The 22,341-nt window shown below is 40.8% G+C and overlaps 1 protein-coding gene across 1 annotated transcript; it reads right to left on the reverse strand.

Moving 5' to 3' along the window:
- Positions 1-1,973: 1,973 nt before the first annotated feature.
- LOC139384385 (zinc transporter ZIP13-like) lies at positions 1,974-16,197 on the reverse strand. Its single transcript, XM_071129133.1, has 10 exons — positions 16,056-16,197; positions 14,573-14,920; positions 13,246-13,359; positions 10,751-10,884; positions 8,006-8,128; positions 7,689-7,778; positions 6,778-6,828; positions 6,429-6,561; positions 5,957-6,056; positions 1,974-4,384 (listed from the first exon to the last, which is right to left on the reverse strand). The coding sequence occupies exons 2-10, from the start codon at positions 14,895-14,897 to the stop codon at positions 4,309-4,311; spliced, it is 1,146 nt and encodes a 381-aa protein (XP_070985234.1). The 5' UTR covers positions 14,898-14,920; positions 16,056-16,197; the 3' UTR covers positions 1,974-4,308.
- Positions 16,198-22,341: the final 6,144 nt, after the last annotated feature.

Genomic DNA, 22,341 nt, shown 5'->3' on the forward strand with positions numbered 1-22,341 from the left:
GAAGGTTGGAGACCCTTGGGCTATATGATAACATCAATATTTAAAATGAATAAAACTATATTCCTCCTTCACTCAGGCTCGGCTGATCCAAAAACACTGCTAACGTATATCAAAGAAAAGTTTTACACAACTTTGGAGAGACATTCAATCAGTACTTAGGGATAGGTTTTAATTTACAATACAAAGCAATAAGGTGTACATATTAATTACATGTTATTACTTAAATAATTACATTGTTAATAGAGTAATTACATTGTCATTACACGAGTATAAGAGCAACAGTGTAAAGTGTTACCAATGAAGTTTTGGGGACATATTCCTATTCAAAATTGTGCATATGGGTCTCAATTGTTCATCTGAGTTAAAGGGAGGTAAAGATAGCAATGAAAATCGGCACATTGTTCAATAGTGCAACAGTAGATGTCCTTGAAAGACTTTACATGCATTTGTTTTCTCTGCGTATACCATGTGCAATACATGATCCCTTTAAATACAACAAGGTATCAAACATTTACATTGGACAAGGCTTGTGTATAATTTTTCAAAGTGTGCGGGATTTGAGTTTGGAGGTCCGCTGATCTTGAACTGGACTTGTCTTTCCTAGGACCAAATGGGATCAAGACCTATCTATCTCCTGTTAGATATGTTGTGCAATGTTCCGATAGACGGTCAGAGGCGATTTATGCTCGAGGTCAGCGGTGTTAAGTTTATGGATTTTCTCGCTTTGCGGTATAGGTTGTCATTCATGTCTCATTTATACCTGGCACTAACATGTGTATTTTGTCCTGGTCAAGTCCACATTCTACATATGAAATTAAAATGTCTCTCATAGCTGTCCAATGTGTCCACATTGTGACTACATTTCTTGGTCCCGCCCTGTATGTAAATTATTTGACTTTCTTTCAAAAGTGTTTATTTTAAGACACAAATACATGCCATAAGTCATTGATTTTAGAAGGTCTGATACTGATGATTTATAAATGGTTTCACAGTCCAGATCCATCTACACTTGTAAGATATCCAGACACTATGGGAGAATCTTTTTGTTTTGATTCGTTTTTTTGAATTTTACCCCTTTTTCTCCCCAATTTCGTGGTATCCAATTGTTTTAGTAGCTACTATCTTGTCTCATCACTACAACTCCCGTACGGGCTCGGGAGAGACGAAGGTTGAAAGTCATGCGTCCTCCGATACACAACCCAACCAAGCCGCACTACTTCTTAACACAGCGCGCATCCAACCCGGAAGCCAGCCGCAACAATGTGTCGGAGGAAACACCGTGCACCTGGCAACCTTGGTTAACGCGCACTGCGCCCGGCCCGCCACAGGAGTCGCTGGTCCGCGATGAGACAAGGATATCCCTACCGGCCAAGCCCTCCCTCAACCAGGACGATGCTAGGCCAATTGTGCGTCGCCCCACGAACCTCCCGGTCGTGGACGGTTACGACAGAGCCTGGGCGCGAACCCAGGGTCTCTGGTGACTATGGGAGAATCTCAATTGCATCCTCTCTACTCGCCTCTTCCATTGGAGGATGTCAGGGAGGGACCTCTGGCTTTCTCATCCAATGGGTTTACGAAGGCAAGGCGAAAGCGTGCGGAATATTCAATTGAGATTCTCCCAATGCGTGCCTGACTACCTCAGGAGGTGGTCAGGAAGATCTGATCACAACCAGATCACAGTGCGTCTTTTAATAATCTCCAACTGTCCAAAGGTGTGGGCACAATCAGAATGTGGACAACATCAGGATAAATGGTGCGAGTTAGAAACAGGTATAAACAGAGCGTCAGTATCTTATCTCACAGGAAGGCTCCCACAGACAGTAGGCTTCTCACAGGACTAAGGAAGGTAATCTGCAAGGGAGTCGTTATGGCAACGGGCTCTTGTCAAGAGTGAACAATCAATACCCCCCTCTGGCTCCAATTACATTTTAAGCCTGGACTTTTTGCTGCAGAACATGTGCTTACAGAAAACATTTATGTTTAGTGTGGAATTTTATTGTTTTGATTGCATAACATATTGATGCATAATCTCCATAGCTTTCACTTAGTGTAACTTGTGCGCATGCAACTACCAAGAGTGAATACAGTGCAATTAGAAAGAATTCACACTGACTTTTTCCACATTTTGTTACATTCTAAATTAAACATTTATTAAGTTGAGGTTTTGGGTCACTGATGTACACACACGCACACAATACCCAATAATGTGAAAGTGGAATAAAAAAAATCTTTACAAATGAAAAGCTGAAATGTCTTGACTCATTAAGTATTCAACGCTTTTATGGCAAGCCTAAATAAGTTCAGGAGTAAACATATGCTTAACAAGTCAAATAAATTGCACGGACTCTGCGCAATAGGGTGGGGGGTGGGGGCAGACATTACATATCCCTTTGAGCATGATGCAGTTAACACTTTGGATGGTGTATCATTACACCCAGTCACAACAAAGATTCAGGCGCCATTCCCAATTCAGTTGCAAGAGAGGAAGCAAACCGCTCAGGGATTTCACCATGGGGCTAATGGTGATTTTAAAATAGAGTTTAATGGAGAATGGAACAATACTGTACTTTAGTTACTCCACAATACTGACGACAGACTGAAAAGACAACAAATATTTCAAAACATGCATCCTGTTTGAGACAAGGCACTAAAGTAATACTGAAAAAAATGTGGCAAAGAAATGAACTTTTTGTCCTGAATACAAAGCATTATGTTTGGGTCCAACACAACAGTGTAGCACTTCATATTCTCAAAATGATTGAATCATGTTGTGTGCTTGTCATCAGCAAGGAATAAGTTGTTTAGGTTCAAAATAAACTAAATAGAGCTAAGCACAGACAAAATCCTAGAAGAAAACTTGGTTCCGTCAGCTTCCCAACACTGGGAGAGAAATTCACCTTCCAGCAGGACAATTACCTTAAACACAAGGCCAAATATACACAAGTTGCTTACCAAGATGTCATTGAATGGTCCCAAGTGGCCTAGTTTCATTTGACTTAAATCTAACTGAAAATCTATGGCAAGAATTGAAAATGGCTGTCTAGCAATGATCAACAACCAAATTCAATTTTTTAAATAAAATTGGCAACTATAGTACAATCCAGGTGTGCAAAGCTCTTAGACCCAGAAAATCAGCTGTAATCGCTGCCAAAGGTGTTTAACAGACTCAGGGGGTTGGATACTTAACTAATCAAGACAGTGATTTATTTTCCAATATTTTTTAAAATTATTTCTTTAAAACTTTGACATGAGTATTGTAGATTGCTGATTTAAAAATATATGTTTTCAATCCCACTTTGTAAAAAACATGAAAAAAGTCAAGGGGTGTGAATACTTTCTGAAAGCACTATATAGTAAAATCAAGACTACACAAAAATATTTTGCATAATATTATTATAACATTTCTAAATCATATTTTCCTGAAATGAATCTCTCATTATTGAGTTTCAAATATATCTGTCTGAGTGTCTTAACAAATTAGTATTGTATGCAATTGAAAAATACATGCTCTTTTTGCTTGAATATACATCAATGTAACAGATTAACCCTACAGAAAACACAATGGTGCGTGATGGAAGTCACAACAGAATTTGACAAAAACATTGCACCATGTTACTTTCTGAAATAATTCAATAAATACTAGGCAGTACAAGCAGATACAGAAACCAATAAGACACAATAAATATAAATTAGCCTGAAATAGAAAGCAGCACGAGCATACAATTTGAAGAATGTAAGGAAATGTGTACGCATTTTAGTATGGTAAAGCCATGTGAGATTAAGTTTGTACAGTATGCATGAGCTGCTCATATGTGTGTGATATGACCTGTTTGAGTATGTGCATGTGTGCAATAAAACAGGATGAGACTGAGTGTCTGCCCATTATGGTCTGATGCTCTCAGATAGTCCAGTCACTTCCATGAAAGCTTCAATAAGCTTTCTTTAGCTCTCTTGCCATTTCAAAATGTCTGTCTCTGTCTGGGTTTGGCACGTTAGTGTCCACACAGACAGTAGTCAGATCAGCAGACAAGGTGGACACAGTTGGTCTAGAGTCCTGATAGAAAAAGCAGGTATCATGATTCAAGGTGCCGTTCTGATTGTCAGATCGCTTCCATGTTGATGGCCATGCTGATAGGATGTTTTGGCAATAGGTGGAGTATAAAAAAAAGAAGTTCCATATAATAAAAAGGGCGACTGAATGCAATCTGAGGACTTAACTTTATAGAAAGGGGGATTGCGTCCCAGTCCAGTGAATGTTGCGGTGATGTTTTCAATTATATTTTGGTAAAGCAGGCTTGTCTTTTGAGCTCAATCCACTACGGCAGACAAGACGGCCATGACGGCAATGCCACAGCACAGGAGCAGGATCTGCAACAGGGAGTGTCTGGAAAAAAATAAGAAACATGTTTTTGCTTCAGTGTCTGCCCATTCATTTTCATATTAGCTTAACTTTTTATGGCTGCAGGGGCAGCATTGAGTAGCTTGGATGAAAAGGTGCCCATATCAAACGGCCTGCTCCTCATTCATAGTTGCTAATATTTGCATACTATTATTAGTATCGGATATAAAACACTCTGAAGTTTCTAAAACTGTTTGAATGATGCCTGCGAGTATAACAGAACTCATATTGGCAGGCAAAATCCTGAGTTTAAATCAAAACAGGAAGTCAGAAATCTGAGCTTATATGTATTCAGAGTCCCCAATGAAATCCCCTTGAGATACGAATGATGTTGCACTGCTTAGGGGTTCCACTAGATGTCAACCATCAATAGAAATTATAATGAGGCTTCTATGTTGTTGTGGGAGTGAATGAGAGCAGTATATATCGGCTGTCCATCAAGCAGCCATTTTGTGATTCAACTTTTTCCTCATGGTAGTCACTTGCTTTCCATTGCTCACAAAGACAAGAAAGAATACTCCGGTTGGAACTTTATTGAAGCTATATGTTAAAAACATCCTAATGATTGATTCTGTACTTAGTTTGAAATGTTTCTTCGACCGGTAAGATCACTTTTTGTCCGATATAACGCTGACCAGAATTAGCGTTTGGATATGTATACCAAACGCTCTAACAAAAGAAGGTATTTGGACATAAATAAGACATTTTCGAACAAAACAAACATTTATTGTGGACCTGGGATTCCTGGAGTGCTTTCTGATGTAGATCAAAGGTAAGGGAATATTTATCATCTAATTTCTTGTTTATGATGACGCCGTCTTTGCGGCTGTGGTGTTTTTAAATTGAGGTCCTTCTCAGATTATTGCATGCATTTCTTTTTCCGTAAGTTTAAAAAAAAAAATCTGACACAGCGGTTGCATTAAGGAGAGGTATATCTATAATTCCATGTGTAACTAACTATATTATCATCTACATTTATAATGAGTATTTCTGTTGAATGATGTGGCTATGCGAAATCACTTGATGTTTTTGGAACTAGTGAATCTAACACACCAATGTAAACTCAGATTTGTTTTATATAAATATTAACTTTATCAAACAAAACATGCATGTATTGTGTAACATGAAGTCCTATGAGTGTCATCTGATGACGATAATTCAAGGTTAGTGATTAATTGTATCTTTATTTCTGTTTTTTGTGAATGCTATATTTTGCTGGAAAATGGCTGTGCTTATTGTGGTTTGGTGGAGACCTAACAATCGTTTGTAGTGCTTTCGCTGAAAAGCCTATTTGAAAATCGGACACTTTGTGGGATGAACAACAAATAGGTAAAAAAAATTGATAAGAAACATGTATGTTTTAGGAATTGTAATTATGAGATTTCTGTGGTTTGAATTTTGGCGCTCTCTATTTTCACTGGTAGTTGCCATATCGATCCCGGTATTGGGATTGCAGCCATAACAGGTTAACACTTTTTTTCCCCCGCTGCATATTTAGTCTCTTAGTGGGTATTTGCATTGTGGTCAGTGGCTGTCCAGACTGACCAGTGTACATACCCGAGGCTGGTCTCCTCCAGGAGGTCAGGCACCACGTTGACCAGGGCTATGTACAGGAAGCCTCCCGAGGAGAATGGTAAGATCCACGCTGTTGCATTTTCTACACAGGATAAAGTGGAATGAAAGGTTTGGCTTGATAGTTAAACAAAGCTTTTCATGCTGCTTGGCTGTCAAAGCACTGAAGACTATGGTTCCTTGATAGCCTATACCAAGGGTGTGGACAGTTCTCGACATGGGCAGGAGCTCACCGGAGCAGAATACCAGCACTTAATGGTCTACTGCTTTAGCTCCTGCACCGCTTATAGAATATTCAATCAAAAGTATTGTGGATCTCTTGCACCTAAATATAAACAGTACCGGCACCCAAAATAAATACTGTTCCTTATTTCAGTCCAAGTCAAGCACCTGGTGTGGAGCTGTAGTTTCAGTGCTCTGCTGCTGTTTTGTATATGGAGGATGCTAAGTGGCTCACCTGTGCCTCTGGGAGACTGGGCACACAGGGCAAAACAGGCCCCCAGCACCCCTCCCAGGGCTGTGGAAAGCTGCATGCGGGCGGCACTCCAGCGGTCAAACCCTGCACGCAGCAGGATGGCAAAGTCACCCACCTAGAGATGAGCAAACATCATGTAAGCAATGTGTCACAGATTCACATATAAGCAATGCGTCACAGAGCCCATTTATGTAAGAAAAAAAGATGGGGATATCAACTAGAACTGAATCAATTCATGACTCAAAAAACAGTCATAATTAGCTTTCATTGCATGAAGTATGTTACAAAAAAAATAGGTCACATCCCCTAAAAATAGCAAGTTTGAACTTACTTCATGGGGGATTTCATGGAGCAGGATGGCAAAGGTGGTGAGACACCCAACCTGTCAGGAAATACATAGAACATGTCTCTGATCAGGCTCTGCAAAATATATACGTACAAGACATGTTTCCGATCCTATACTACTCAAACTCTGATAATGACTCTTGTACTACATTACAGTGTGTATACATGACAATGTTTGTTTCATGCATCCAACTGGGCTTCTACTTTGATAAACACCATCATGCCTGCATATAGAAATATGAGTGCAGATGGAAACCAAAACAAGTGGGATGCCCATGTGTGTGAGCGATGTAGAGACATCTAGCTAGTTTACTTCCTCTCTGGCAAACTCTCCCTTTGGCTCATGCTGTTAGCCTTATGCCTCTCCAGCTGGACTTTCTCACCCACAACCGTGGGTAATGTAATCATCATACTTCAGAAAATAGCGAGGTAGAATTCAATGTCCTGACTCAATGTTCTGTAATAATGACAATACCGTACTTTGCATCAAAATCATAGAATTGTGTTGTTGAAACTAGTCTCTTAAGCAGGGGTGCAGTATCATGCTCATAGTGGACTGAGCTGAGAATAGTGAATGTTATGGCTAAGTGAGCGCTGATACAGCTATCTACAAGTCTGCCAAGGGGGTTGGGTCCTCTGCCAATCATGGGCACGAGCCTCAAATGCCAAAACAACCACCTTTCATAGCATACTGTAGTCTGTAATAAGTCTGCTCTAAGTTGAAGTATTGTATCCATTGTTCATGACCACGGTGCATTTTGTTGAAATGCTTGCATTGAAATTAGTAACTGCTATTAGGTTTAATTAGCATTTATTAAAAACCCACACCCATACCTATTTAGTATATAGCGCCTGGACAGACTTCATTGCAGATATTTGTGCTGCAGACTAACTCACCTTCCTGCTGACCAGGAAGCTCCCTGCCACAGCCAGGCCATGGGTGAAGTTGTCAATACAGTTAGCCAGCAGGTTCAGGTACCCACTCGTCTGCCAGATAGAGACACAGAACCAAGTCTATACAGGATCCCACAGCTGACTCACACTTAAGTCATATACACAAAGCAAAAGGGGTTACTTAGTACAGAAGATTTCAGTTTGGTGGCTCTTAAGCAAATGGACATTTCCAGATTGTTCTCCCTTTTGTCATTTACATATGGCTTGTTAAAATGAACAATATCCCATCAGACAAACTTTACCCATTTGATCCAACTTACCTTTATTTTCTTTGGCACTTGCTGCAAGCTGCTTTTTGTCTTGCTGGACGAGCTCCACGTATCAGAATGGTGCCCATTGATGTGGGACAACGCCTCACTACTGGAGTCTGAGCTATGGGAGGTCTGAGGAGAAGGGGTGACAAAAACTAACAGGTATTAGCCCAATCAGCAGGAAATTCTAAAGCATGCAAAGGTTTACATAGTACACTACACCTACACATTCCATTGAATCAACCTACATTACTGTGTTTCTTCTATGTCACCCATAGCTTCTCTCCTCCAACCACTGAATTTGCGTGCTTTTAACAAAAAACAAATTCATTCTACCCCAGGCCATTCTCCTTTCCAGAGCAGGGCCGACTTCCTGGTCCCTTCCTCATTTAGAGCCATTTACAGTACAGCAGCATTTAATAGTCAAATTAAATGAGGCAAATAGCCTGCTGTATTCTAAATGTGGCTGGGAAATGTTAAATATCTTCTCAAATATCAATCTGTCTCCTAATGTGTGAGTGGGCTGGGTAATTCATTGGAGAGTGGGAGTTTGACACCAAGTGAGATCGTGATTCATGACCTATGTCTCTGAATTGAATAGTAACAGCATCTTGATACCAACATCAAAACATGCTTGATAAGACTCCATTTGTGGAATGAGCACTGATCTACCCCGAGTCTCCCTATCCACCCCTGAACACACTCCTCTGGCCTCTCTGAAGTAGATGTAGCAGCTGCTTCCTCCCCATCTCTATAAATAGCTACAATGAAGAGACAAGACATGGATGCCAATCTTCCTCCTCCTGAGCAAAAGAGAAGGAAGAGGAAAGTGGTACACACACACACAAACTTTTGCGAGATGTATGGGGCACAAGGATAAGAAACAAATACCTGCAATTAAATTAAGGATTATCTTTTGAATAACAGAACATTTTAGCATAATGGATCACAAATGCAGTATGATTTAAAGTGCTGGTTTTCACCCTTACCTTTTCATCAGCAAGTTAGAGCTGACTATTTCAGTGAAATAAAATAGATAAAAAAGGAACCCTACAGACATTAAGGCCTTCAAAAGCCTGCAGTTGTGTACCTCTGTTTTACACACGCCACAAGAAGCTCTCCCATTTCTACAGAGCAGAGAACATCAACTCATCTAAATCCACACTGTCAGACAGGGAAAATGCACCACCAAAAATCACTCCATACCCCAAAACATCAAAAGAATCCCGAAGCTAATACTCTGCACTAATACCCACTCCAAATCCCATATGAAAAAGGGTCTCACTGGTATTAGAGAAATGGAGGGGAGATAGAATACAGCTTTGATCCCAAGCGTGTCTAGCAGATAGACTCAGGGCTATGGCACAATGGGTCCCTGCTTGCGGAGGTAGGGGATCGATAAGGTTGCATCAGTAACCATGTTTCAATCCAGATTAAAGTTAGAGTGAAAAAAAAAATCACGACAGCTGGGATGGAAAAAGTGTCGGTACAATTTCATAATTGTCAACAGACAATTTGCTTGTTCGACATGGTGGGATCTTTTTGTGTCTCTAAAATTAATTATGCGACAAATTGGTGGAAACTATTTATTGCGCAATTGTTGATAGCATCACCATCATGTCGAGGTAAATTTGAAGGCAAGTCGATGCTATGATGTGTGGTCCTAACTTGAAAAAGCTTGCCCAGTTTATTAGGCTTCGGATGAAAGAAGTTATGATGAACTTCACAGGGTGGTGCACAGTCATGAGCTTGATGCTCCTTTCCAATAAATATTGAGGATCTTATTATGCATGCTAGTGACATGATTTGTGCTTAGCTGCCAATTAACAAATAAAAATGATCTTATCCATCCAATCCTATAACCTAACCTGTCCACTTTATCAGCAAGCTGTTGTCTATAGAGAATATGCCAACAGTTTGTGAAAAACCAAATTGATAGAGTGGAAAACGCAATGGAAACACATTGACCTTATGTTTTTTAGTCGGTACATGACAAACTTTAGCACCAAGTGGTTTCTATGTACACTGCATCACAGCCTTTTTATCCACAACACACCCATTTGATAGAAACAAACCTCTGGTGGGAAAATGTGCATATTTTATAATATTCACATTCAAATCTGTAGAAAATTGGATTAGTTTGACTCAGATTTCTTATTTTCTATTTGGACTGCAACTCCACTTATAAAGTTATAAATAAGACAATTCTGGGAGATTCCCATTTAGGACATAATGTGTCATCACAGCACTGTTTAATCACTACCTTAAAGCGGCTTAAATTCAGAAGTTGATTGTTGAAGTCAAAATGCTAATGATTCATCACTGAAGAGTGGAATAAAAACTGATTGTGGTTTCTTCAGCTACAACACTATCAATCAAGATGATCTAATGTGCCTTGTTTAAGTTTAGGTCAGAGTTGTCCACTGAAGACCAGCTCAGATCAAACAGAAAGCCCTAGATAGAGCCAACTGATCCACTAGCCACCCCACCGCGTGGAAGAGCAGTGTCACTGTGGTACCAGTGAAGGGATTAAAGAGCACTGGTGCACTGGACACACCTAAATAAATATGTGAGGGTTCCAGCATATGAGATGAGGTGTGTAATTAGATGCATGACCTTAACCTTCTTTGGAAAGACCTGCCCACCATTTCTTTAAATCATTTGGGGCTATTAAAGAGTTGTATCTGGTGCATTGACTCGACTGTTGCACTTTTCATGTAGACATGGACAATAAAACAGCATTGAACTACTCACAGGGACATGCTGGCTGTTACCAATGGAGTCCTCCTGACTGTTCTCATCTGGGAACATCTTCTCCAGAAGAAGGAAGGACAGCATGCCCATGATAACCCACAGGCCCTGGGTCCTGTAGTGGAGCTGGCTCTCGTCTGAACACAGGAAGGATGGAAGAGACATACAGTGTGAGATAGGCTCTATTTTAACAGGGATGACAAACTAATTGGAAAACTTTCTCTAGGATTGTATGGAGACCCCCTTTCACATGGATCAGTGGAATGCAGGCATGGCTTAGGGTTGCTCATCACCACCGAGGACTTCATAGAAGTCAGCAAAGCATTTTAAAGTGTATTTCTACATGACAACCAGAGGACCTCAGGTCTGGGAAACAATCCTGGGCCACATCCAGTTGTCAAACATTGTAGATAGAAATGCCATGAATAGAGCATACATCAGTGTTTCCCAATGCCAGTACTCAATGCAAAAACACCTTATTCATCTCATTGAGCGTTTGATGATTTGTTCAGTTAAATCAGGTGTGCTTTTCTTTTTTTAAATACTGGAGGACTGGGTACTGGAGTTTGGAAACACTGCAATACTTGACAGAGAAGCATGTGTGTATACATAGAAATATATGCTATGTGAATGTTCCAAAATGTTGCGTCCTTCTGAACGCATCCCTGGTAATCCTAAATTAAAATCAACAAAGACACTGAAAAAAAATATAACACAACACGTAGTGTTGGTCACATGTTTTATGAGCTGAAATAAGACCCCAGAAATGTTGCACAAAAATTGTATTTCTCTAATGTTGTGCACAAATTAGTTTACATCCCTGTTAGTGAGCATTTCTCCTTTGCACAAATTAGTTTACATCCCTGTTAGTGAGCATTTCTCCTTTGCCAAAATAATCCATCCATCTGATAGGTGTGGCATCTCAAAAAGCTGATTAAACAGCATGATCCTTACACTGGTGCACCTTGAGCTGGGGACAATAAAAGGCCACTAAAAATCTGCAGTTTTGTCATAATGCCACAGATGTCTCTAGTTGAGGGAGCGTGCAATTGGCATGCTGACTGCAGGAAAGTCCAGCAGAACTGTTGCCAGAGAATTGAATGTCAATTTCTCTACCATAAGCCACCCACAACAACGTTTTCGAGAATTAGGCAGTATTGTCCAACCAATCTCACAACTGCAGACCACGTGTAACCACGCCAGCCCTGGATCCTCACACCCGGCCTCGTCACCTGCGGGATCGTCCGAGACCAGCCAACGGACTAAACTGTGGTTTTGCACAACTGTAGAATTTCTACAGAAACCGTCTCAGGGAAGCTCATCTGCATGCTCGTCGTCCTCCTCACAAAAGGTCTTGACCCGAGTGCAGTTCAGCGTCATAACCAACTTCAATGGGCAAATGCTCACCTTCAGTGCCCCCATGGTAGCATTGGGTTTTGGTATGAGCAGGGATAAACTACGGACTAACACAACTGCATTTTAATCAATGGCCATTTAAATGCACAGAGATGCTGTGAAGAGATCCTGAGGCCCATTATCGTGCCATTCATCAGCTGTCATCACCTCACGTTTCGGCATGATAATGCACTGCCCCATGTTGCAAGGATCTGTAAACGGTTCCTGGAAGCTGAAAACATCCCTGTTCTTCCATGGCCTGCATACTCCCCAGACATGTCACTTTTTGAGCATGTTAGGGATGCTCTGGATCGACGTGTACGACAGTGTTTCACTTCCGGACAATATCCAGTAACTTCGCAGACATTGAAGAGCAGTGTGACAACATTCCATAGGCCACAAGCAACAGCCTGATCGACACATCTCCTTCACATAGAGTTGATCTGTATGAGGCAAATGGTGGGCACACCAGATACTAACTGGTTTTCTGACTCAGTCCCGCAACTTTTTTTTTTAAGGTAGCTGTGACCAATAACTGCATAGCTGTATTCCCAGGCATGTGAAATCCATATATTTTTTAAATTTTATTTAACCTTTAATTAGGGCCTAATGAAATTATTTCAATGGACTGATTTCCATATATGAACTGTAACTCAGTACAATCTTTGAAAGTGTTGCATTTATATTTTTGTTCAAAGCAGTTTTAGTGCAAACATATACACTGAAGAGTCATTGTAAAATGCTATATTTGACAAATCGTTAATACTGAAGAGAATATCTGCACTTCCAATGTTAACTTATTAGAAAAAATAAATGTAGTATACTGGGAATGTTAGCTGTCATTCCCTCTCTGTCTCTGTCAGTTTGAAAAGTGTCGAAATCAATTGTTTTCGCAAACAGACTATCTTTACAATATTGCTGACGTGTCAGATACGTGATATGCAAGCCTAAGGACACAGGCATTCCACTGGTCTGTGTGAAGGGTCAGAATAGGTATACTGGTGGGGGGAAATAAGCACAGGCAATTTGAATGGGGATGTCTCCAGGAGGGATAAAGGGTATAGAAAGAACAGGAGGGTGCCTGAGAGAGAAGGTTGACCCACCTGGGCTGCAGGAGTGGGAATGTGCCCAAGCCTCCGGGAGCAAGTGGAGGAACACGTCACCCAAGAGACCACCAATGGCAAAGCTCAGAAGCTGCTTTAGCTTCCGACAGCCAGCTGGAAACACACGGAGAGTAACAAGAGAGAAAGAGATGGCAATTATGAAAAGTGTAGTTGGGGTAGGCTGTATCATCCATGATATACAAAAATGCTGGTTCTTCCCTGTTTGAGCTAAAACATTTACAGGTTTCATTTAAATAAATCTGCAAAATAAGTGATTTTCTATTTCTAGCTTTAAAATTAAGAACCATTACATGTTTGTCTATTTAAACATTTTTATCCTTGCATGAAGTATGACAATTAAAGAAATAGGCCTACTGGGTAATTTCTCAATTTATGGGCTCAATTTTTTTTTTAAACGTCTGAATGAACAGCTTCAGAGGATGCACCTGCCATTGCTATTGTATTACAATATGGCATTAGTGATCCAATGTTCTCCTTACCAATACTAATAAGCACAAAGGACCAGGACAGGCAAAGCCAGTGGCCTTCAGTGTTAATTGTGTTTTCTGAGAGGTGTTGAAATGCAATACATAGTGGCCTGGTTTCTCTTCTTTGAGAGTGAAGAATACAGCATGGAAATGAGGACACACCCAATTCAGCACCATTCACATTGACACATTTATCCATTATCCAACAAGGCTTATGTCAGTGATACCTTTAGAATTATTTTCTCTGGTCATTTTTTTTTTTTTTTAAACAAACTGCAGGATTTGTGTGAGCCAAAAGCATAATCCCAATGGTGCAAAGGAATCATTGACATTTGACCAAAATGTTACAGTTTAACACTTTATGCACATAAATAGTACTGGTATCTCACATGGTTAAATACTCAAGGCAACAACAAAAATCAGCAACGCAGCTTTGGAGGTAGTGACTGTGGCCTCTATATTCTACTTGAAGGCTGTGTTTAAAAGGGTGTGGTCAGGCAGAGTTCAGAAGCACATTATTCAGCTCATAAGCAGCAGTTTCCTCAGAAAAATGGAGGTGCCATTGCTCCACATTTAAATGGCTCTTCAGAAAAAAAACAGTGCAGAACTGTATTTTATGATTAAAAATGGATGCCCAGCTCACAAGGGCCCCTTGATGATGTGAGGCATTTGCCTCTTCTGCTTAATGGTAAGTCAGTCACTGTAGGCTACCTCAGGATGTCTAATTACGGGTGTGGTGATCAAGGCATAACCAGTGTGGCTCGTTTTCAGAAGAAAGAGTAGGCCTACATTAGTCTGGCTAACAGCAAGGTTACATATCAGTTTAGGTCACAACATACCCGCTGTCTCGAGGGCCGCTCCTGCCTCAATAGGAATAACAAGAAGGGGGAAAATTCCAGTGAGGCCTACAGCAACAGACCCAACCAGAGAGCAGAGCCAGACATCGGCACGTTCACTTGCAAAGAAGTCAGCTAAGGCCTGGAAGCCTAGGAACTCATCTGGAAGCCCTGGGCCTGATCCAGCGGCTGTGGCTGTGGCATGAGCCATGGCTGCCTGGGACACCATCTTCCCACTGGACGCCCCTCTGGAGGAGATGACCAGCAGGGCAGCACCAGTGAACAGTGCAGCCAACGCCCAGCTGGGCCTACCGCCTCTTGATTTCATCCGTCCCTCGTTCCAGAGAGCACCTGCAACCAACAAGGACAATGTTGCAAGATGAGAGGTCATCATATAACGTAGATAGGCCTTACATGCATTCTTAACTCAACATAGATGCTTTCTCAAATAAATTGAATGCACATTCACTGCCAAACAGTTTGTATAGACATTTTTGGCTAAGGTTGCGATATTGTGTGTGACCAGTAACGGGTGATGACTGAAAATGGACAGGACAAAATAAATCCCTTGGTAGGGTAGTCATTCCACCAAAACGGATGGAGAAAGTGCGCCATGAGCAACTGCTTAGGTCTGCTAATGTCTAAGAAAACGTGTCTAAGAGGACCTATTACACAGCATCATGACTTGAACTAAACCAAATAACTATGGTTGACGTTTAATTCAGAAAAGTATTATTATATTAACTTTACATGGTTGTGTGTGATAATGCCCGCGAGCCCCTTGGCCTGCGGTACCCCATCTACACGTCAGCGCGCCTACGTCGCATTTTGAATGTGTTCATCAGAGCGCTGTTCACGGTCGACGAAAATCAAATATAAGGGAGAAAGACAACACTAAAAAGTTGGAGGCTATGTGAGTAATTCGCAAACATGGCTTGCAGGAACGAGTAAAATGTTGTTTACGTCAACGATAGATATGGGATGCTGATGATATGCTGTTGTGTGATGCCAGACAGCTCGCGCAGTAAAAGTTGAGACGACATAGCACAAGCGAGTGTTGCACACGTTCCGGAAAGGCCCAAACATTGTAACATTTTGATGAATTGTAACAAAGTAACAAGTTGTGGGCCAGCTAACGTTAATTACAATGTAACACATCTCACTCACTGTAGCAACAGCTGTATCTGCTACGTTAGATATGCATCGCATGGATTTATTTAGCTAGCTAGGTGACTTTTGTTTTTACTTAATAAAGGTTACTGTTTATTTGGCAACCAGTTGCTATTTAATTCGCTCTGCTACTTGGAAAGTTCTGGTCGTGACGCCCAAATGGCTGTCTATAAACAAACTCAGCTAGCACGCTTAACTAGCCAAGCCTAACGCTAGCCTTTCAAACCTTAAGTTGAAGTCAGTTAGTTTGGATTGCTAAAATCACGCAGTCAACTTACAAGAAAAAGTTAATAAGTAATGTGATAATATATTTTACCCTGTTGTGATTCCTGAAGTTCTTCCACCAGTGTGTCCCTGCCATCCAGCTCAGTAAGGTAGGCTAGCGCTGCTGTTCCACTCTCCAGCTGATTCCGCAGCTAACTTTCCTGCCACGGCTTCCCCTTTTCCAGAGGAGCCACGTCACCGGAAGTGTATTTTTATTCCTGACAGGAGGGATGACAAAATGTAGTTTAGGCGCTTATGTTTGCGATGGAGGTTTCTGGGGTCTATTCATTACGGAAACGGTTTACCGTTTAAGAACCAAACAGAGCAAACGGGGAGCACCTACCTGGATTTGTCCAATATAAACTCCTTTGCGTTTTCCGTTTAGAGTGAACGGTTGCTGTTGCCAAACGCTTTGCAACAGAATCGGTGTAATGGCTACACCCCAGGTTTGACATTAGCCTGCAGTGCTGTAGGCTTATGTTCAGTAATAATGCTTCTGTTTCATGGGAATGTTTGTATCAGTCATGTATCTTAAATACAGTTGTGGAAAGAGTACTTAAATGACATTCCACTATAGTAGAAGTAAAATGAATGACTTGAAAAATACTCCAAAAAAGTATAAGTACTCAGTGACAGTAACGAGAGTATATTTGTAATTAGTTACTTTACACCTTACACCAAATAGTAGCCTATAAGGTCAATAGAAAATCGAAAGATAATTTGTATTTATTTATGTTATTAAACCTTTATTTAACTAGGCAAGTCAGTTAAGACCAAATTCTTCTTCACAATGACGGCCTACCCCAGCCAAACCCAGACGACGTTGGGCCAATTGTGCACGCCCTATGGGACTCCCAATCACGGCCGGATGTGATACAGCCTGGATTTGAACCAGGGACTGTAGTGACAACTCTTGCACTGAGATGCAGTGTCTTAGACCGCAGCACTACTCTTTTATTCTATTATATGGTGAAAAATGAAATGTCATTAAAAAATAATAATAATAATGACGCAGACAATTGTTTTAGGGGGTAGATAATTCCACCAGGGCAATAACACGTTAATGTTGATAAAGAAATCATCGTGAATATGATTATACATCCATATTGTGCTTTCAAAATCGGAGAGCTTATTTAAATGCAGCCAAATGGGACAGAAACTGTGCCTTCAGGGCAAAAAGGCACCCTCTGTGCCAAAAAGTTTTCAAGGCTTGTGTTGTTGTATTCACACTGTACCAGTGACCTGGAAGGTGATGGATGGTGAAGTAAATATTGGGGACCCAGGCGTTATGATTCATGATGCAGTTAACGCCATGATCTATGGAATACAAATTGACTCCTGACAAAAATGTAATGCGGCCTACACTGTATCATCATGCCTTTCTAGTTCGACCACCAGATGGTGCATTTGACAGTTACAGTACAGAAGTTTCTAGATATTCTAAGGTATGGCACTCAGTAATCTCGTCCACCAGACGGCTCTCTCTCTCTTGAGCCTGGGAATGAGGGTGAATTTCCATAAATACTCTGTTGATTCAGACGATTTCCTCTGTAATGATAACTCTTCCGTAATATTATTTGTGAGATCCATACTGATTGACACACCAATGGAAGTGTGTGTGCGTGCGTGTGTATGTGCGCACACACGTTTGTGTGTGATTCTGCGCCTCTCTTCTTTGACCAATAGGTGCTTCTGTGAACCTGACTCTGGTCACGTCAAACTACCTGCCAATGACTTCTTTAGACAGCACCTGTGCAAGGATGGATGATTAGTGCTCAGAGACCTCTTTCAAATACCTGCCTGAGTGTGTGATTAGAATAAAACATTGTATCAAGAAAAAGTATGACATTAATCTTTAACACTGTTTCTACTCTTTTATTCTATATTTTTTAAATGATGCAGACACATTTTTTAAGGGGGTAGATTAGCTTTAATATTGCAAATAGATTGTAGCTTCCATCAATGTAATTGTCTGCATCATTTCCAATTCCCCATATTTTGGGGGTAAATATAATGTATATTAAAAATTCTTACATGTCTTAATTTATTTAAAAAAAATAATAATAATATGCGTAATAATGTTGTCAGTTCATATGAAGGATTGTTACCTATAACCAGGATTGAAATTACAAACATTTCATTTTTGGCATGTAATTATTATTTTGGCAAACAATTATTGTGATTCCTCCTGTATTGTCCCTAACATCATTGCCCCATAGCAACAGACGTGGGACACACACACACACACACACACACACACACACACTCCCCACCCTTCCCCCACAAACATTCCTGAGCCCAACTCAAGAGAGACTTGATATGCGAATGCATATACAGTTGAAGTCGGAAGTTTACATATACTAAGGTTGGAATCATTAAAACTCATTTTTCAACCACTCCACAAATTTCTTGTTAACAAACTATAGTTTTGGAAAGTCGGTTAGGACATCTACTTTGTGCATGACACAAGTCATTTTTCCAACAATTGTTTACAGACAGATTATTTCACTTATAATTCACTGTATCACAATTCCAGTGGGTCAGAAGATTACATACACTAAGTTGACTGTGCCTTTAAACAGCTTGGAAAATTCCAGAAAATGATGTAATGACTTTAGAAGCTTCTGATAGGCTAATTTACATAATTTGAGTCAATTGTAGGTGTACATGTGGATGTATTTCAAGGCCTACCTTCAAACTCATTGCCTCTTTGCTTGACATCATGGGAAAATCAAAAGAAATCAGCAAAGACCTCAGAAAAGAAATTGTAGACCTCCACAAGTCTGGTTCATCCTTGGGAGCAATTTCCAAATGCCTGAAGTTACCACGTTAATCTGTACAAACAGTAGTACGCAAGTATAAACACCATGGGACCATGCAGCTGTAATACCGCTCAGGAAGGAGACGCGTTCTGTCTCCTAGAGTTGAATGTACTTTGGTGCGAAAAGTGCAAATCAATCCCAGAACAACAGCAAAGGACCTTGTGAAGATGCTGGAGGAAACAGGTACAAAAGTATCTCCATCCACAGTAAAACAAGTCCTATATCGACATAACCTGAAAGGCCGCTCAGCAAGGAAGAAGCCACTGCTCCAAAACCGCCATAAAAAGCCAGACTACGGTTTGCAACTGCACATGGGGACAAAGATTGTACTTTTTGAGAAATGTCCTCTGGTCTGATGAAACAAAAATAGAACTGTTTGGCCACAATGACCATGGTTCTGTTTGGAGGAAAAAGGGGGATGCTTGCAAGCCGAAGAACACCATCCCAACCGTGAAGCACAGGAGTGGCAGCATCATGTTGCGGGGGTGCTTTGTTGCAGGAGGGACTGGTGCACTTCACAAAATAGATGGCATCATGAGGTAGGAAAATTATGTGGATATATTGAAGCAACATCTCAAGACATCAATCAGGAAGTTAAAGCTTGGTTGCAAATGGGTCTTCCAAATGGACAATGACCCCAAACATACTGCCAAAGTTGTGGCAAAATGGCTTAAGGACAACACAGTCAATGTATTGGAGTGGCCATCACAAAGCCCTGACCTCAATCCTATAGACAATTTGTGGGGAGAACTGAAAAAGCTTGTGCGAGCAATGAGACCTACAAACCTGTGTCCGTTACACCAGCTCTGTCAGAAGGAATGGGCCAAAATTCACCCAACTTATTGTGGGAAGCTTGTGGAAGGCTACACAAAACGTTTGACCCAAGTTAAACAATTTAAAGGCAATGCTACCAAATACTAATTGAGTGTATGTAAACTTCCGACCCACTGGAAATGCGATGCAAGAAAGAAAAGCTGAAATAAATCATTCTCTCTACTATTATTCTGACATTTCACACTCTTAAAATAAAGTGGTGATCCTAACTGACCTAAAACAGGGAATTTTTACTAGGATTAAATGTCAGGAATTGTGAAAAATTGAGTTTAAATGCATTTGGCTAAGGTATATGTTAACTTCCAACTTCAACTGTACAATTGTAGCTGTTTGAGAAGGCATGCAAATTGAGCAACAATGGGGAGAATGATTAACCAATGTAAAGTCCTAATTGATGGCGTTCAGATACACCCCCCTACCCTGAAACACACACACACTGGTCCCCTGTTGAGAATTTTTTCCAATTTGTTCCACATGGGCCACAATAATTTGCCCCTTCTCTGATTGTTCAAGTGTGATCCCCTCCCTATGGGTTACTGCAGCTAATGTTGCCAGCACTGATACTACCTGGGTGGGGGCACCCCAGCATAATCCCTACCGACTAGGTACAAGGTCATCAAGGTTCTCATTAGCAGCTTTGAGAAATTCCTTGTATATTGTGCTCAGCCATCCGGGGGCTTTGGCTTTATTGGACCAATCCTGCCATGCAAGCTCAGACACTTGAGGGGGCAGTGCTGCTTTAGTGGGTCACTGACCACCTTTGTTTTTCTGTCTTGGCTGCATATAGGCTACTTTCAGTACGCCTTTAAAACAGATAAGGATTTCTCCTTAGTGTGTGGGTCGCTCAGGTGGGTGTCTAGGGTACAGGGTTGGGGACCGCTCCATCATGATCAGGCAATATTTATAATCTATTTTAAAATGTATATCCCATATTTGCACAATTGAAAGCTCTCTCTGTCACAACTCCTGCTTGCAGACACGTATGGGCTCTGGCATTTCCAACTTTTCCAAACAAAAAAACACACACCCCACCTTCCACCACAATACACCGTACATACCCACATACTGTGCCTTCTATGTCCTCTGTTTGCTGTGTTTTTATCCCTTCCATCTTCAAAAAAAATGTTTTACTTTTTTTGTGCAACACAATGGACACACGAGGGCCTTGAGAACACATGCAGATTGTTTGTGAGAGGTTAAGATAACAGAAAACATGAATAATGTTCGCACTATGAGTCATCCCTGCCTGACTTGAGCAATGCATATAGAAAGAGGAACTTATGGCTGGTGGGACAAGGGTACATGAAGCAGAGTTTAATGGAAAAACATAGTGTGCACACACGTGCGTGCGTGTGTGCGTGCTTGTCAATCGGCCATGTGATTTAACTTTATCTTCTATCCAAGCCTTGTCTGATGGTTGGATCTTGTAAAGCCGAGTGCATTGGGGAAAATGAGGAATCGGGAATAAGAAGTGAGAAATCTGGATGTCCCCTTGCACGCCTGTCAGGGGCGGCTCCATGACATTGTGAAAGAGATGACGGCCAACGAAACTACTGGTGACAGTCAGGCAGTAAAACAGGGTCAGGGTCCTCTCTGCGGCCTGTCTATTCTGGCCATGCCCTCAAAACCATAATTTTCTTGACAGTTGCTCTCTTTTTTTGAGAATGTTTTTTTGGGATCTGATATTCTGATTATCCTCCGACATATGCATACAACCAGTTATTTATTTTCTTGGTAGACAGTAGACAAAACAAATAACTAGGACTTACATTTGGATAACCCAGGCCGTAGCAGTGTGTCCACTCCATTCTACTATAAACAACTCTCTGATATACATCCAAATCAATAAGGGCCCTTGGTGTTCAGTTCATCATATGGTAATCTAATGGAGTCTATGGCATACTACTGGATTGCACCTGCAGTATAAGGCCTGGAAGGAGCAAGTGGCTCCACAGAGTGAGCAGAAATCAGATCACAGACGACTACATCGACCACTACCTCTAATCAAGCTTTGCTTTGTGGCAAGCTGTTTAGTTACCATCTGGTTTAAGGAAGAAGGAGAAGGAGAAGAAGAAGAAAATCTTTTGAGTTTCAGCTTAAATTGGTAAAATTAAGGAAGTTTTTAGTTCCCTAGTTAATTCAGTGAGTTATAGAAATCTCAGATTTCTTGCCCTCTGTGGCAATTTGCTTTAACCGACTGAATGAGATTATCCTGCATTCACAGAGAGAGTACTACTATCCATGCTGCTCCTGGAAGACTTAGTGACGGTAAGAGTGAGGCTGGCTGGACTGAGAGAGACAGGAGGCGTTTCTTCCCATGAGCATCCTTTGATACAGATTGTAATGTTATGAAATATGTTTTTCTGCTGGTTTCAGCTCAGAGATATATCTGAATAACTAGTGTTGGTATTCTTGCTAATTTTTATTGAATGAAGGAAAAAGTTGATGTAATGACAGAGGCAATTTGGCCTTTGTAGATCACTGGGTTACAGTTGTTTGCATTTTATCCTTATCCATTGTTTGATTTGATAGTCTTGCATAATAAGTTGTTGAATAATAAATGCTAATTTACCCTTATTGATCGTTAATAGTATATTTTATCTTTGACTGAGAGTCAATGGGTTACATCAAGAGTAAAAATGTACCTTTAAAAGTTATCTTTAGCTAACATCTAGGCAGTAG

This window comes from Oncorhynchus clarkii, chromosome 26, assembly GCF_045791955.1.
Source record: "Oncorhynchus clarkii lewisi isolate Uvic-CL-2024 chromosome 26, UVic_Ocla_1.0, whole genome shotgun sequence".
NCBI classification, from domain to species: domain Eukaryota; kingdom Metazoa; phylum Chordata; class Actinopteri; order Salmoniformes; family Salmonidae; genus Oncorhynchus; species Oncorhynchus clarkii.